A 16,758-nucleotide genomic window follows, 5' to 3' on the forward strand; every position below is an offset into this window, starting at 1 on the left:
TAAATATAAATTATAAATAGGAATGAGGTAGATCTCCTCGACTTGGTCAATAGAAAAGTAGCTCGCCTGCAGAAAAAGTGTGAGCGCCCCTGGCATACACTAATGTAAAGCATATCACCTAGGAACTCCAAAATTATTATCAGCTCAGTTTTGACCAAAATCGAGTTACTGGGTTTTGCCTTTGGACGGGAGAGGTGGGTAAAGTGTCTTGCCCAAGGACACAACAGCAGTGACTAGCGGGAATCGAACCTGGAACCCTCAAGTAGCTACCAACCGAGCTTTACGGACCCAAGGCTTTCTTTGGTCGAGGCGAAACAAGAAACCAAGGTTGATATCTGGTGCTGCCTGGTCAGTAGAGTAGTGTTCCTATACCCCCTCCGTCTTTTCCGTATGTGGAAGCATGTTTTTCCACCAGCTTCAGGGAGCGCTCAAAAGACGGTGAGTCACTGAAATGCATGTTGTAAAAGTGGGTCAGGAGGGGATTTACACATGCAGTCATACATCAAAGCAAATACATGAATCCTCAAACATGTTGAGGGTAATGATATTATCCCAAAGTCCGGTGAAGACTTCCTCAGCCTGGAACTCTGATCATGTACACACACACTTTTTCTGCAGGCGAGCTACTTTTCAATTGACCAACTCGAGGGGATCTACCTCATTTATATATATCATTTATATTCATTTATTTATGAAAGAGACATTTTTGTAAACAAGTTAAATGTGTTTAATGATAATACAAGCATGTGTAACACATATAGATGTCTTTCTTTCACAAAGACAAGAATATAAGTTGGTGTATTACCTGATTCTGATGACTTGCATTGATTGGAATCAGACAGTAATGATGATAACGCCCACATTTTCAAATGGAGGAGAAAAAAAGTTGTCCTTTCCGTACAATACCACATGCCAGTGGTTGGTTTTTGGCATCTAATTCATCCCGCTTCCATACACTTTACAAGAAAAACATTGGCGGCAAATTCCGTAGCTTGCTTGATTGACATTCACGGCACCCGAGGGTCTTGTGAGATGACGCTGGCTGCTGCCAGTTCATTATTAGGAAAAAATGACAGAGAGGAAGGCGGGAAACACTTTTTATTTCAACAGACTTTCGCCCCGTCCCTTCCGTCAAAACTCTAAAGGCCGACTGCACATTTCCTATCTTCGCAATAAAAGCCCTGCTTCATGCTGCCTGCGCTAACAAAATAAGAGTCTCAGAAAGCTGGCGTGCACAAGTGATGTGCACGCCAGCTTTCTGAGGGATCGCTTGTGCACGCCAGTTTTCCGAGACTCTGTATTTAGTTAGCGCAGGCAGCATGAAGCAGGGCTTTTATTGTGAAGATAGGAAATGTGCAGTCGGCCTTTAGAGTTTTGACGGAAGGTACGGCGCGAGAGTCTGTTGAAATAAAAAGTGTTTCCCGCCTTCCTCTCTGTCATTTTTTCATAATAATGATCTTGCAGCAGCCAGCGTCATCTCACAAGACCCTCCGGTACCGTGAATGTCATTTAAGTGACGTCTTGGTGAAGATTGATGATCACTAATTTTTAGGTCTATTTTTTTTTAAAAGCCTGGCTGGAGATCGACTGACACACCCCCCGCGGTCGACGTAATGGGCACCCCTGATGTACACCGTGAATGAAACCTCTTTTCCTTTTCTAGCAATCTACGATGTGGTGGAGGAGAAGGTGGACTCCGAACCAGATTTCCAGTACATCCCAGAGAAGTCCCCTCAGGACCCCACTCAGCTAGACCAGCATGCTTTGAGGGATTCTATGGTAACCCTGAAGGAGGGTCTGAGCAGCGGGGCCATACTGGCCCAGTTTGATGTGAGTTGCACACAAGTGAATGTCAACAACACACTGAGCAGTCACGGGGGTGCTTCTTAAAGATGTTGAGCTCGATCTCTTTCTCAGCTTTGGTTGAAACAGTACTTAGTTGTAATACGCTTTGCCACCACTTGTGGCAGTATAACCAATATCAAACAGAAGAAGTGTGGAGCTAAAGTCATCATTATTTTGGGTGGGAATTTTGCCTATCGTTCACAATCATAATGAAAGACATGACTACGGTTTGTTTAAAAGTCTGCTTACAGCGGAGCCAATGCTAAGTCCTTTATTTAAAGGCCTACTGAAGCCCACTACTAGCGACCACATAGTCTGATAGTTTATATATCAATGATGAAATATTAACATTGCAACACATGCCAATACGGCCTTTTTAGTTTACTAAATTGCAATTTTATGATTACGTGTGACGTCACGGATTATAAAAGGACATTTTGATCCCAGCTGTAAGTCGTCCGCTTTAATCGCATAATTTCCCAGTATTCTGGACATCTGTTTTGCTCAATCTATTGCAATTAGTTCAATTAATAACAGAGACGTCAAAGAAGAAAGATGTAGGTGTATTGTGGCTGCCTATAGCCACACAAACACAGCCGGCGTTTCATTGTTTACATTCCCGAAAGCTGACGGTTAAGCTTTACTATGGAACAGAGCGGTCAAGCGAACATGGTTCCCTACCACATGTCAACCGACAGAAAATGGTGGCAATAAGTCGGCTCTTAGCGTAGACATGAGCGGAGAGTTTGCGTCGTTCTTCCTGCAGCTGCCGACTCTCTTGCCTCCTCCCACCGGCCGACCCCGACCGTAGGATGCTTACACCGTGGAGGAGGGGGGAAAAAAATAATCTCGGCCCGGCTGCCTTGCCTCATCGAGAAACGTGGCTTACCACGGAGACACTGGCGGTCACCACACCCGTAGCCACACCCCTCCAACTTTTAGGTACGACCATATAATCTCACTAAAACACTAGTGACACAGTAAGCACATAAGGGATTTTCCTTAATTATCCTAGTAAATGTGTCTAATAACATCTGAATCGCTCCCACTGCCCTCGTCTTTTTTTCTATTGTACTTCACTCTCACTTTCCTCATCCACAAATATTTCATCCTCGCTCAAATTAATGGGGAAATCGTCGCTTTCTCGGTCCGAATCGCTCTCGCTGCTGGTGGCCATGATTGTAAACAATGTTCAGATGTGAGGAGCTCCACAACCCGTGACGTCACGCGCACATCGTCTGCTACTTCCGGTACAGGCAAGGCTTTTTTATTAGCGACCAAAAGTTGAGAACTTTAGCGTGGATGTTCTGTACTAAATCCTTTCAGCAAAAATATGGCAATATCGCGAAATGATCAAGTATGACACATAGAATGGACCTGCTATCCCCGTTTAAATAAGAACATCTCATTTCAGTGGGCCTTTAATTTTTTTTTTAGCCAACATAATCTTATCCATGGTAATGTTTTTATGAGTTATTTGAGTCCCTTCTTATACAATATATTTGATTAGCACTTATCAGCCTGACCTAAGCCTAATATTTATGTGTTAAATAAATAATGTGTGTGTCCGCCCTGATATCGGTAGGTCGTGAGTTCAAAGTCATACCAAAGACCCGTTGCCTCCCTGCTTGGCACTCAGCATCAAGGGTTGGAATTGGGGGTTAAGTCAGCAAAAATTATTCCCGGGCACGGCCACCGCTGCTGCTCACTACTCTCCTCACCTCCCAGGGACACAACATGAGCGTGCGTGCGTGCGTGCGTGCGTGCGTGCGTGCGTGCGTGCGTGCGTGCGTGCGTGCGTGCGTGCGTGCGTGCGTGCGTGCGTGCGTGCGTGCGTGCGTGCCAATCATTGGTACTTTAACTTTAAAAGAGAGAGGCTTCTGCACACCCTGCGAGCCCAAAAAGGACAAGCGGTAGAAAATCAGGAGTAAGATGTGCTAATTCATTGTTAATATTTGAGTGGGCCCCAATCTGCTCTTTAATGAAAAACTTGGTCCCTGAGGTCAGAAAGGTTAAGGAATCTTGCAAAAGACAATCTAGTTGAATGTACACATGAACTTTTTTTTTTCCTAAATAATCAGAGAAGACATGTTTGGAGCTCGATAGGCTCTGTGATGGCGCTATTCATTCAAAACACTCTAACCAACATTGAAATGATTTGTGATAAATTTAATTGGTGCCCCCCACACCCCAAAATGCTAAATGTTAACATTAAGAAAAAATTACTTTAAGACAAGCCATATTGTATAAGTACAATACTACAGAATGTACTACAAACAACTACAGTAGTTTTATGAAGTAATGGAAAGTGAATTGAATTATATTTATAGAGCGATTTTCTCTAGCGACTCAAAGCACTTTTACATAGTGAAACCCAATATCTAAGTTACATTTAAACCAGTGTGGGTGGCACTGGGAGCGGGTGGGTAAAGTATCTTGCCCAAGGACACAACGGCAGTGACTAGGATGGGGGAAGCGGGGATCAAACCTGGAACCCTCAAGTCGCTGGCACGGCCATTCTACCAACCGAGCTATGCCGCCCTGGAATAATGTTCAGCAGGGGTCACCAACGCGGGCTACTCACCCCAGATGAGTCGCCCGCTGGCCTGTTCTAAAAATAGCTCAAATAGCAGCACTTACCAGTGAGCTGCCTCTATTTTTTAAATTTCATTTATTTACTAGCAAGCTGGTCTCGCTTTGCTCGACATTTTTAATTCTAAGAGAGACAAAACTCAAATAGAATTTGAAAATCCAAGAAAATATTTTAAAGACTTGGTCTTCACTTGTTTAAATAAATTCATTTATTTTTTTACTTTGCTTCTTATAACTTTCAGAAAGACAATTTTAGAGAAAAAATACAACCTTAAAAATAATTTCAGGAGTTTTAGACACATATAGCTTTTTACCTTTTAAATTCCTTCCTCTTCTTTCCTGACAATTTAAATCAATGTTCAAGAATTTTTTTTATTTATTTTTTATTGTAAAGAATAATAAATACATTTTAATTTAATTCTTCATTTTAGCTTCTGTTTTTTTGACGAAGAATATTTGTGAAATACTTCTTCAAACTTATTATGATTAAAATTCCAAAAAATTATTCTGGCAAATCTAGAAAATCTGTACAATCAAATTTAAATCTTATTTCAAAGTCTTTTGAATTTCTTTTAAAATTTTTGTTCTGGAAAATCTAGAAGAAATAATGATTTGTCTTTGTTAGAAATATAGCTTGGTCAAATTTGTTATATATTCTAACAAAGTGCAGATTGGATTTTAACCTATTTAAAACATGTCATCAACATTCTAAAATTAATCTCAATCAGGAAAAATTACTAATGATGTTCCATAAATTCTATTTTTATTTTTTTCAAAAATATTTAAATTAGCTAGTTTTTCTATTCATTTTTTTCGGTTGAATTTTAAAGAGTCGAAATGGAAGATAAACTATGTTTCAAAATTTTCTTTCATTTTTTTCATGTTTTCTCCTCTTTTAAACCATTACATTAAGTGTTTTTTTCATCATTTATTCTCAACAAAAAACCTTCCGTAAAAGGAAAAAAAATGTACGACGGAATGACAGACAGAAATACCCATTTTTTTATATATATACATTTATTTATTAAAGGTAAATTGAGCAAATTGGCTATTTCTGGCAATTTATTTAAGTGTGTATCAAACTGGTAGCCCTTTGTTTTAATCAGTACCCAAGTAGTAGCTCTTGGTTTCCAAAAGGTTGGTGACCCCTGATGTACAGCACTTACCTTGGAAAGTGGACATCCGCGGTATTTCCTTCCAGCAGTTTCTGCTTCAAATACACCATCAGCAGCTTTTCCATATTTTCATGGATAAATGTTAATGTTTTTTTTAACATTCTTGGCTTGGCTGCCAGTGCCACGCTCGAGTTGCTTGCGCCAAGTTAGTGACACCCGCTGTCATGTTTTTGCTGATTTCTTTCTTTAGTTTGATTTAATCCGCTTCTTCTTCTCAGCAATGTACTTCAGACTTTCTTCCTTCCCTTGTTTGGAAAACAAATAGGTCAATCTCCGGCTATAAGTTAATAATGCAAGCCAACTTACGGGGAGCTCAGGGACAGCTCTTATCTCAAAACACTCTTTAATGGAGGCCTCACTGTACGTTCCAAAGTGTTATTTCCCATTGATAGTGATTGTTCAGAGCAAGCATGTCAACCTTCTCCTTTTTTTTTCCCAGCAACTGTACAGGAAGAGGCCCGGGATGACCATGCTGTGTGCCAAATTACCTCAGAACATTTCCAAAAATCGCTACAGAGACATCTCTCCTTGTACGTCTTCCCACACACACACCCCCCTTTTAAGTCCCGAGACGTGCCAAATCCTGTTCCACTTTGATGTCTTTTGTCTATGACATCATTCAGCGTCTTCTGTTGGTTTCACTCCTTTCTTTGTCCTTTCAAGATGATGCCACGCGGGTCATTCTGAAAAGCACGGATGACTACATCAATGCAAATTACATAAATGTGAGTTTTTTCTTTAATTTTCCATTCCTTTTATGTGTTGGTAAATTAAATGAGAATGTACTTGGGTGCAGGAACGCATGAGTCAAACGTTTTTTGCTGATGTTTCATAGATTAGATAGTACTTTATTTATTCCGTCAGGAGAGTTCCTTCAGGAAAATTAAAATTTTCAGCACAATCCCATTCAAGTTTAGACAAACATTACAGGGAGACAGAACAGGATCGCTGACGGGTCTGCCGGCTTCCAGCGCCCCTTACAAAAAAGATGAGATACAGGTAAACAAGGAGGGGGAATAGAAGATTAAAACAAAATAAAAATAAAAAAATCGGTCTTAGCCTGGGCCCTGGAGAGGAGGTGCAGACTGAGGCCAAGGGAAAAAAACAACAACTCATAGCCATGGTACACATCCCTCTTACATGTGTGTAAGAGGGAAACATCAAACATCAAAGAACACATAGGACATTAAAGACATTAAAGCAGCAGATACAACCAGACACTTCTACATACAGCTATGAATAAAAAGTAATCAATCAATCAATCAATGTTTACTTATATAGCCCTAAATCACTAGTGTCTCAAAGGGCTGCACAAACCACCACGACATCCTCGGTAGGCCCACATAAGGGCAAGGAAAACTCACACCCAGTCGGACATCGGTGACAATAATGACCCAGTGGGACGTCGGTGACAATAATGACTGTGAGAACCTTGGAGAGGAGGAAAGCAATGGATGTCGAGCGGGTCTAACATGATACTGTGAAAGTTCAATCCACAATGGATCCAACACAGTCGCGAGAGTCCAGTCCAAAGCGGATCCAACACAGCAGCGAGAGTTCCGTTCACAGCGGAGCCAGCAGGAAACCATCCCAAGCGGAGGCGGATCAGCAGCGCAGAGATGTCCCCAGCCGATACACAGGCAAGCAGTACATGGCCACCGGATCGGACCGGACCCCCTCCACAAGGGAGAGTGGGACATAGAAGAAAAAGAAAAGAAACGGCAGATCAACTGGTCTAAAAAGGGAGTCTATTTAAAGGCTAGAGTATATATATAAAAGAAACATATCCACTGCGGTGGCCTCTGCGGTGTTCCACGCCATCGTCCGCTGGGGTGGAGGGAGCATGGCCAGAGACAGGAGCAGACCCAACAAAGCAACCAAGACAGCCGACTCCATTTTTGGCCTGTGTCCAGTCCGCATGGATGAGCGAGGATACGTCCAAGGTGACTGAGGTGTCCGACACCTGCTCACCCAGCCGAGACACCACGAAGCCTCTCCGTCCCAGCGCTCGGTGCTAGCTCCGCAGCCCTGTCCCCTCATCCACATCTCCTCCAATCCCTCCAAACTCTGCAGTCCTGTCCCCTCATCCGCATCTCCGCCAGTCCCCCCAGCAGCTGGTCTCCATGGCCAAAAGGCTCCCGGGAGGCAGATCCAGAAGTCCACAAAAAAAAAGCACCACAGAGGTCACGAAAGTGGCACCCCTTGTCACACAGTCCCAAAGGGTCCTGGACCAAAAGGCAAAAAAAATATAATAAGACATGAAAACAAGAGGGAAACACAAAAGGATGACACAAGAGCACAGAGCTCCTGCCTACAGCAGCCACTACAGCAGCGCCATCTTGGGAAAAAAAAAAAATGCAAACAAGCTTTGATGAAAGCTTACCGTTTTTTTTATTTTGCTGGCAAAATAGTCTTCAGAAGCATTGCCGCTCTTTGCATGCCGGAAATACATAGAAGTAGTGATGGGTAAATGTGGCACACTCACTACCTGTATTGATACTGCGTTAGTGTTGCATAAGGGCTATCTGATGGATTAAATAAGTTATTATGCAAATATTATTAATAGTTTGTAAATATATATATATATATTATGAATATCAATCAATCATTATTTATATAGGCCTAAATCACAAGTGTCTCAAAGGGCTGCACAAGCCATGACGACATCCTCGGTTCAGCTCCCACATAAGGGCAAGGAGAAACTCACAACCCAGTGGGATGTCAATGTGAATGACTATGAGAAACCTTGGAGAGGACTGCAGATGGTCCTGCAGTCCTGGGTTCAAATCCAGGCTCGGGATCTTTCTGTGTGGAGTTTGCATGTTCTCCCCGTGAATGCGTGGGTTCCCTCCGGGTACTCCGGCTTCCTCCCACTTCCAAAGACATGCACCTGGGGATAGGTTGATTGGCAACACCAAATTGGCCCTAGTGTGTGAATGTGAGTGTGAATGTTGTCTGTCTATCTGTGTTGGCCCTGCGATGAGGTGGCGACTTGTCCAGGGTGTACCCCGCCTTCTGCCCGATTGTAGCTGAGATAGGCGCCAGCACCCCCCGCGACCCCAAAAGGGAATAAGCGGTAGAAAATGGATGGATGGAAGGACTGCAGATGGGGGTGACCCACCCCCCTCTAGGGGAGACCGGATGCAATGGACGTCGAGTGGGTCTAGCACAGGGGTCGGGAACCTTTTTGGCTGAGAGAGCCAAATATTTTAAAATATATTTCCGTAAGAGCCATATAATATATTTTTTAACACTGAACACAACTAAACACGTGCATTTTTAAGTAAGACCAACATTTCTAGAGTATAATAGGTCTGTGATTCTTTGTGATAACATTTGTTATTCTGAAGCTAACTGTGGAGGGGACGTGGCCTGCGGGCCTGCAGCGACAGGTGCGTAGATGGCCCACCTGGGCCTTGTTATCTAATCACCTGTCGCTCCGTTATAAGCATCAGCCAGGAGGAGAGACAGGGTTGGGGCTGGAAATACTATTGCTGGAAAGCAACCGAGAGACTTATTGAAAAATAAAACAATATTGTAACCCTGAAACAGGCTCTCATGTCGGTGCTTGGGGGTCTGAAGAACCACACTAACCAATAATAAATAAATAACTTCTTACCATTAACGCAACTTCTTCAATCAATCATTCAAGTTTTATTTATATAGCCCCAAATCACAAATGTCTCAAAGGACTGCACAAATCATTACGACTACAACATCCTCGGAAGAACCCACAAAAGGGCAAGGAAAACTCACACAGGGAGAATTCACATCCAGTGGGACGCCAGTGACAATGCTGACTATGAGAAACCTTGGAGAGGACCTCAGATGTGGGCAAAATATTTTTTATATATATTAGACGCACCCAACTATATGCCGCAGATATATACCAGTACGAGAGATATGAATGAAGAATCCTTTCGAGCAAAAAAAAAACTCTACGGACAGTTATACTTCTGGTTGAAGGCACAAAACAGGAAATACATTTTTAAGCCGCAGCGCCTGCAATGTGCAAACTCGTCCAAAAGATGGCGCTATTACAGCACAAACAATAGCACACCTTTTCCTTGTGTCTTTCGGCATTACATGAAAACTATTTGTTGTACACAAAACATTATGGTCGTTAGCGTAGAAAAAAAATCCATAAATCAGCTGCACCGTTTATAAGCCGCAGGGTTCAAAACTTGAGAAAAAAAAAGTAGCGGCTTATCGTCTGGAAAATACAGTACAGTAGTAAACCGAAAAATAACCTTATTTGACCAAATAATTTCACAGTCTGGAATTAGACCTTTTTCTGAGTTTCATTGAGGTCCATGATGGCGATGAAAAGCGATGTCAAACTGGTCACGCCACTTTTCCGACGTCTTTCAGTGTCACTTGTGAGCCACAAGAAGCTTTTAATAAACACAGTTTGGTGCATCACAGTTAAATGACACCGCGGCTGTATCGATCACGTGTTTCTTTCTTCTCGTGACACGCGCAAGGAGCAACACCGTACGTGTAAGGATGATACCAGTACGATATTTGATTCAACGGAGCTGTCCTGCAAGAGCTGGCACCACCTTTTAAAGGCACACACACTCTGCTTTCATGAAACGTCCCTCAATTTTTATTTTTTATTTTTATTTTTTTCTTCTTTTTTTAGTAACGCAATATTTACTTTTAATATTGGAATTACAAAATGAATTGCATGAAATTAATTACATTTATTAAAGAGTAATTCCATTACTAATTCAATTGCTTTTTTGGCAAAGTAAGAAGTGATTATAATTAATATTATTATTTTTTTAAGTATTTTTTTCCAAACATTGTTTATGAGGGCTGCTGTTGCCGTGTTAATGTCAGCAATAAGAATAAAAAGAGCGTCAGATTCTTACTTACAGGATGTTACTTGTAAATATGGAGCAGGTTGCTGAGTCTGCAATCATTTAGCACCCAAATTAGGCACCAGTATCTTCTTTTTTTTGGTCCAGTTACTACCGGGTAAATTAGCACCGGTGCCATTACGGAACCAATGCCTACTTGTGTTCCGTAAGAAACCGATGCTTCGATATCGCTTGACCCATCACTACATGCAAGTCTCACACCCAAATGAAACATACTTCAGTTATTCAACCCCTGTTCCTGCAGATGGAGATTCCTGCCTCCAGTCTCATAAACCGCTACATCGCCTGCCAAGGTCCCTTACCCAACACCTGTCCGGACTTCTGGCAAATGACCTGGGAGCAGGGATCATCTATGGTGGTCATGCTGACAACGCAAGTCGAGAGAGGACGGGTAAGTCAAGGATATTCCATTAAAACTAACCAATTTTTTATTTTTTTTTAGTTCCTCCCTGCCTAGGATTATTCAACTAATCTCTTAGGACAGCTAAGAACGTTACCACACGATTCCATTCAGAATCCATTCTCACAATGTATTATTTGGGTCATGAGAGTGTTACCCATTTGTGGCCTGTGGGTAATTTCTTAATGGCCCAGGGCACATTAAAAAAATACAATCCAAAAAAAATTAAAAAGTGGGGAAAAAAAAGAACAAACTAGTGAAATGTAACGAGAAAAAGTTGCAATGTTGACTCTAATATTAAACACAAAGCTGTGTTCAGGCGGGTTTTTTTCCCCCTTTTAAGCTGCATTGCTTAAAAATAATGATTCAAAATCAATATTGGAATGGTTGACCTATTCAAGGCTCCAATTACTTCATATCGGGGCGGCATAGCTCGGTTGGTAGAGCGGCCGTGCCAGCAACTTGAGGGTTGCAGGTTCGATTCCGCCATCCTAGTCACTGCCGGTGTGTCCTTGGGCAAGACACTTTACCCGCCTGCTCCCAGTGCCACCCACGCTGGTTTAAATGTAAGATATTGGGTTTCACTATGGTAAGCGCTTTGAGTCACTAGAGAAACGCGCTATATAAATATAATTCACTTCACTTCACCAAACATTTTACTTTGAAGTACTTTTTGTTGAAAACATTGCCCCAAAAAAAGTTTTCTTTGACAGAAAGTGCATGACACAAACAAAAACATAAAAAAATATATTTTAAAAGTATAAGCAACAGGTCTAAAATTAATTTAGAGACTCAGGTGTTGAAAGTAAAAAAAAAAAAAATGTTTGACACTTTTTTGAGAGTGGGCATTTTGGATCCCTAAGAAATTTAGTGCGATAATTTTTTGTCATTGCTAAAAAAAAATACCGAATTAAAATCCATGGTATGAAATATGGACCAATCTAAGGGTCCAATTACTTCACATCAAATATTTAAATTTAAATTGTTTTTTTGTGGAAAATATTGCATAGTTTGTGTTTTTGTCATTAAAACAAGGGCATAAAATATATATAAAGAAAGAAAAATTTGCGACAAATAGACCTGAAGTTGATCTAGATATTTATGCATTGAATACATTTTTTTTTTCATATATATATAAGCCTTTTTTTTCAGCATTTTTATGACTGAGGCTCAATCGGGTGCCCTATACCAAACATGAGGGGAGCCTAAAGGTAAAAACAAAAAATCAATATTTGATCTTGGGTTTTGAAAATGAAAAATATAAAAATGTCCCCCGCATGCTGAGATTGCTCAGTGTGTGGCCCTCAGTAGAAAAAGTTTGGACACCCCTGACTTGAAACATTGATAGAAAATTCTTAAAATCTCAAGTGTATTCAATGTTTTTGAATAACGTCCCACATTTTGCCACAACTTTCTGAAAAAGCTGCTGTAAATTAAGGCATTTTAGGCCACAACAATACATTTTTATTCTGTACAGTGCGGTTATAAAAAAGTAATCTTTCCATACATTAGCCACATCGGACTATAAGCCGCAGATGTAAAATGAATGACTTAAACTGAAACATTTTGTAAATGATTATCTACATACCTTAATTGTTTCCAAATGGTGTCCGTAAAACGGCAGTAAAATGGCTGATCAAACAAAACAGAAGTCATCATCATGGACCCACTAGCTGCGGAAGCTAGCTCTCCATTTCAGCTAAACAGACTCAATATCTCCACAGTGACGTTTGGTGAATTCACTGAAGAATTTGTGAAACTGAAACAATACAAAAAGAATGCCAATTGTAAGTTAATACAAACACAGATATTATTGTTCTTCCACCATAGAAGTGGGTCAAAATCTAGTTTTTAATGCAAAATGGTCTTCAATCTGCTGCTATAAAAACACCAACGGCATTTGTTATTACCTTAGCCCTGTCTGACTCGCCAAGGAGAGGCTGCTTGAATTTGGTGGGGAGCTGTGTTTGCACCACGCTCGTCTTTCTCTTCGTTGAAGCGATGTTCACTTGGGCGCCGCTTCAAATGGGTCAGCATGTTTAAAGTGTTGCCAGAAGCTGCTGAACAATGTTGGCAAACCTCCGTCCTCCATTGTTGTATCGCACCGCGAAGCCGAAGTGTTCCCAAACGGGAGATTTTAACGAGGCAGGAGGGTCTTCCAGCTCTGGCTTTTGTATGTTGTCCTAGCCCGGTCGTTGCTAGAATGTCCTGTGAAGTGAAGTGAATTATATTTATATAGCGCTTTTCTCTAGTGACTCAAAGCGCTTTACATTGTGAAACCCAATATTTAAGTTACATTTAAACCAGTGTGGGTGGCACTGGGAGCACGTGGTTAAAGTGTCTTGCCCAAGGGCACAACGGCAGTGATTAGGATGGCGGAAGCGGGAATCGAACCTGCAACCCTCAAGTTGCTGGCACAGCCACTCTACCAACCGAGCTATGCCGCCCCACGTCCTGTGTTGTGCCTCGGTGTGCATTGTTAACACAACGTGCGGTCCGCTACTTATGTCCGTCCGTCCGGAAACTCGTTCGGTGCACCTCCGTTCCGAACTGAACCCCCCGTACCAAAACGTTTCAATACAAATACACGTACCGTTACACCCTTACTCTTACAGACATCACACATGAGAGGGTTTAGTACTTATGAATTGTTGTAGTTATATTGTAAAACTTACAAATAGTTCAGAGTGAAGCACCCATATGAGTAGATACGCTATGGATGGCTTTATTTCTTCTTGAAAGCACTACTGACAAAATGAAGGCGAACTCGTCCCAAAGATGGCACCGTAGCACAAACAAAACAAATTCTCTGTGTAGTTGCTTGTTTTTGTTAAAAACTTTGTATTTTGGCCGTCAGTGTAAAAAAAAACCATTAATTAGCCACAGGGTTCAAAGTGTAGGGAAAAAAGCAGTGGCTTGAAGTCCAGAATTTACGGTAACTATCCCAAGCAATTTTAACGATTGCATAACAATAATTTTTGAAGGTCTTCATGCACTTCTCAGGGAATTGAAACCTGTCGTCTTTTTTTCTGTTGCTGAGCTTTAACGGCGTGCTAAAATGTTGTGTTGCAGGTCAAGTGCCACCAGTACTGGCCCAACCCAGACAGCTGCGCCTCCTACGGAGACTTCACCGTCACCTGCCACAACGAGGAGGGCAACTCCGCCTTCCTGGTCCGGGAAATGAGCCTGGTGCACCTACAGGTGAGCAGGGGGTTTCGCGCCAGCGCCCGTTTTCAGACGCGATCCGGGGCCGCGAGCCGTTGGAGGAGATCAGCAAGGACCCGCGTTGTGAGGCGAGCGTCTCATGAAGAATGAGCAGCTGAGCATCCAGAGGAGGTGTGTTGTCATGGTGACCAGTGTGGGCTGTTTTTTTTTTCTGGCTCCCGCTGGGCTCGCATGTGGACCACCTATTGGAACCGGGTTACCATGGCAACCCAACCACCTTAGTCAATCATATTCCTATAAAAGGGAACACGGTGAGAGAAAACCCGAAGCCAAGGTAACAGTGAGAAGATGGAGAAAAAATATCTGTGATGTAAACGTTTCTACGTTAAAGAGTATAATCGGAATAGACTAAACAATAACGGCAGTCTTTTTTTTGTTTTTTTTTGTTGAGTGCTTCCAATGGCCCCCTCATTGTGTTGCTTTACTGCAAGGATGGTTTCTATAGTAACCATGTTGCCACTCCAAAGTGTTCTTTTCAAACTGCTGTACGCCAAACTATCACTTGAGGCTTCTAAACCATCTGGTTTTGTTCCTTTCTCTTTCTACCGTATTTCCTTGAATTGCCGCCGGGGCGCCAATTAATTTAAAACCTCTTCTCACTCCGGCGTTTACCAAAGGCATGCGGTAAAGGCAAGCATGCGCTAATTATTTTAAAACCTCTTCTCACTCCAGCGCTTACCAAAGGCATGCGGTAAATTTAGACCTGCACTTATACATTTGAGTGTGATGTAAGGATACCATCATAAAAAGCACATTTATCAATCAATCAATCAATGTTTATTTATATAGCCCTAAATCACAAATGTCTCAAAGGACTGCACAAACCATTACGACTACGACATCCTCGGAAGAACCCACAAAAGGGCAAGGAAAACTCACACCCAGTGGGCAGGGAGAGTTCACATCCAGTGGGACGCCAGTGACGCCTTGGAGAGGACCTCAGATGTGGGCAACCCCCCCCCCCTCTAGGGGACCGAAAGCAATGGATGTCGAGCGGGTCTAACATGATACTGTGAAAGTTCAATCCATAGTGGCTCCAACACAGCCGCGAGAGTTCAGTTCAAAGCGGATCCAAGACAGCAGTGAGAGTCCCGTCCACAGGAAACCATCCCAAGCGGAGGCGGATCAGCAGCGTAGAGATGTCCCCAACCGATGAGACACAGGCGAGCGGTCCATCCTGGGTCTCGACTCTGGACAGCCAGTATTCATCCATGGTCATCGGACCGGACCCCCTCCACAAGGGAGGGGGGGGACATAGGAGAAAAAAGAAAAGAAGCGGCAGATCAACTGGTCTAAAAAGGTCTATTTAAAGGCTAGAGTATACAGATGTGTTTTAAGGTGAGACTTAAATGCTTCTACTGAGGTAGAACATTATCACCAAACCTATGTAAGCGTCAATATATACCTTGATGTTGCAGAAATAAAGACCATGTATTTTTTAACCGATTTCTGAACTCTAAATGGGTGAATTTTGGCAAATTAAACGCCTTTCTTTTTATCGCTCTTTTAGCGATGACGTCAGAACGTGACGTCGCCGAGGTAACACACCCGCCATATTAATTTTCACATTACAAACACCGGGTCTCAGCTCTGTTATTTTCCGTTTTTTCGACTATTTTTTGGAACCTTGGAGACATCATGCCTCGTCGGTGTGTTGTCGGAGGGTGTAACAACACTAACAGGGAGGGATTCAAGTTGCACCACAGGCAAGAAATTTTCCGCCAGACCCCCATTGAATGTGCCAGAGTGTCTTCACATTTGACCGGCGATGCTAAGACAGACATGGCACAGAGATGTATGGATAACCTGCAGATGCATTTGCAACGATTAAGTCAACGAAATCACAAAGGTGAGTTTTGTTGATGTTGTTGACTTATGTGCTAATCAGACATATTTGGTCACGGTATGACTGCCAGCTAATCGATGCTAACATGCTATGCTAATCGATGCTAACATGCTATTTACGCTAGCTGTATGTACATTTGAAACTAGATACCAACATTTAATGTGAAACAAACACTTACCAATCGACGGATTTAAGTTGCTCCAGTGTCACAAGATGCGAAAATCCTGATCGTTTAGTCCGCACATTTTACCGGCGATGCTAATAAGGCAGCCATGCTATGAGCCACTTCATTAGGTACACCCATGCTATGGCCGAATAGCATCAATAGCTATTCGCTCAATAGCTTCAATTTCTTCTTCAGTTTCGTTTTCGCTATCTGCCTCCATACTTGGACCATCTGTTTCAATACATGCGTAATCTGTTGAATCGCTTAAGCCGCTGAAATCCGAGTCTGAATCCGAGCTAATGTCGCTATATCTTGCTGTGGTAACCGCCATGTTGTTTGTATTGGCAGCACTGTCTGACGTCACAGGGAAATGGATAGTGGTTTCGAAGATAGCGAAAATAAGGCACTTTACAGCTTTATTCAGGGATGTTCCGGGACCGGTAAAATTTTGAAAAAAATTTCAAAAAATACAACAAGCCACTGGGAACTGATTTTTATTGTTTTTAACCCTTTTGAAATTGTGATAATATTCCCCTTTAATAAAAAAAACTTTATTTTGGTCTTACCTTTACTTATAAATGAAGTCCATGCGCAGCTCCTTCTGATCAAAAGCATCAATAACT

The 16,758-nt window shown here is 42.1% G+C and overlaps 1 protein-coding gene and 1 long non-coding RNA gene across 2 annotated transcripts in view; one reads left to right on the plus strand and one right to left on the minus strand.

The window, feature by feature from the left end:
* The window catches only part of LOC133564197 (uncharacterized), a 285,115-nt gene that overhangs the window by 234,284 nt on the left and 34,073 nt on the right, over positions 1 to 16,758 (minus strand). The gene's annotated exons all lie outside the window — the stretch shown is intronic.
* The window catches only part of ptpn4a (protein tyrosine phosphatase non-receptor type 4a), a 179,720-nt gene that overhangs the window by 155,707 nt on the left and 7,255 nt on the right, over positions 1 to 16,758 (plus strand). The window contains exons 20-24 of the mRNA XM_061918340.1: positions 1,664 to 1,830; positions 6,052 to 6,142; positions 6,276 to 6,337; positions 10,743 to 10,889; positions 13,971 to 14,099. Coding sequence (XP_061774324.1) covers positions 1,664 to 1,830; positions 6,052 to 6,142; positions 6,276 to 6,337; positions 10,743 to 10,889; positions 13,971 to 14,099 — 596 coding nt within the window. The remainder of the gene's footprint in view (positions 1 to 1,663; positions 1,831 to 6,051; positions 6,143 to 6,275; positions 6,338 to 10,742; positions 10,890 to 13,970; positions 14,100 to 16,758) is intronic.

The sequence above is a fragment of the Nerophis ophidion genome, linkage group LG13 (genome assembly GCF_033978795.1).
Source record: "Nerophis ophidion isolate RoL-2023_Sa linkage group LG13, RoL_Noph_v1.0, whole genome shotgun sequence".
NCBI classification, from domain to species: Eukaryota; Metazoa; Chordata; class Actinopteri; order Syngnathiformes; family Syngnathidae; genus Nerophis; species Nerophis ophidion.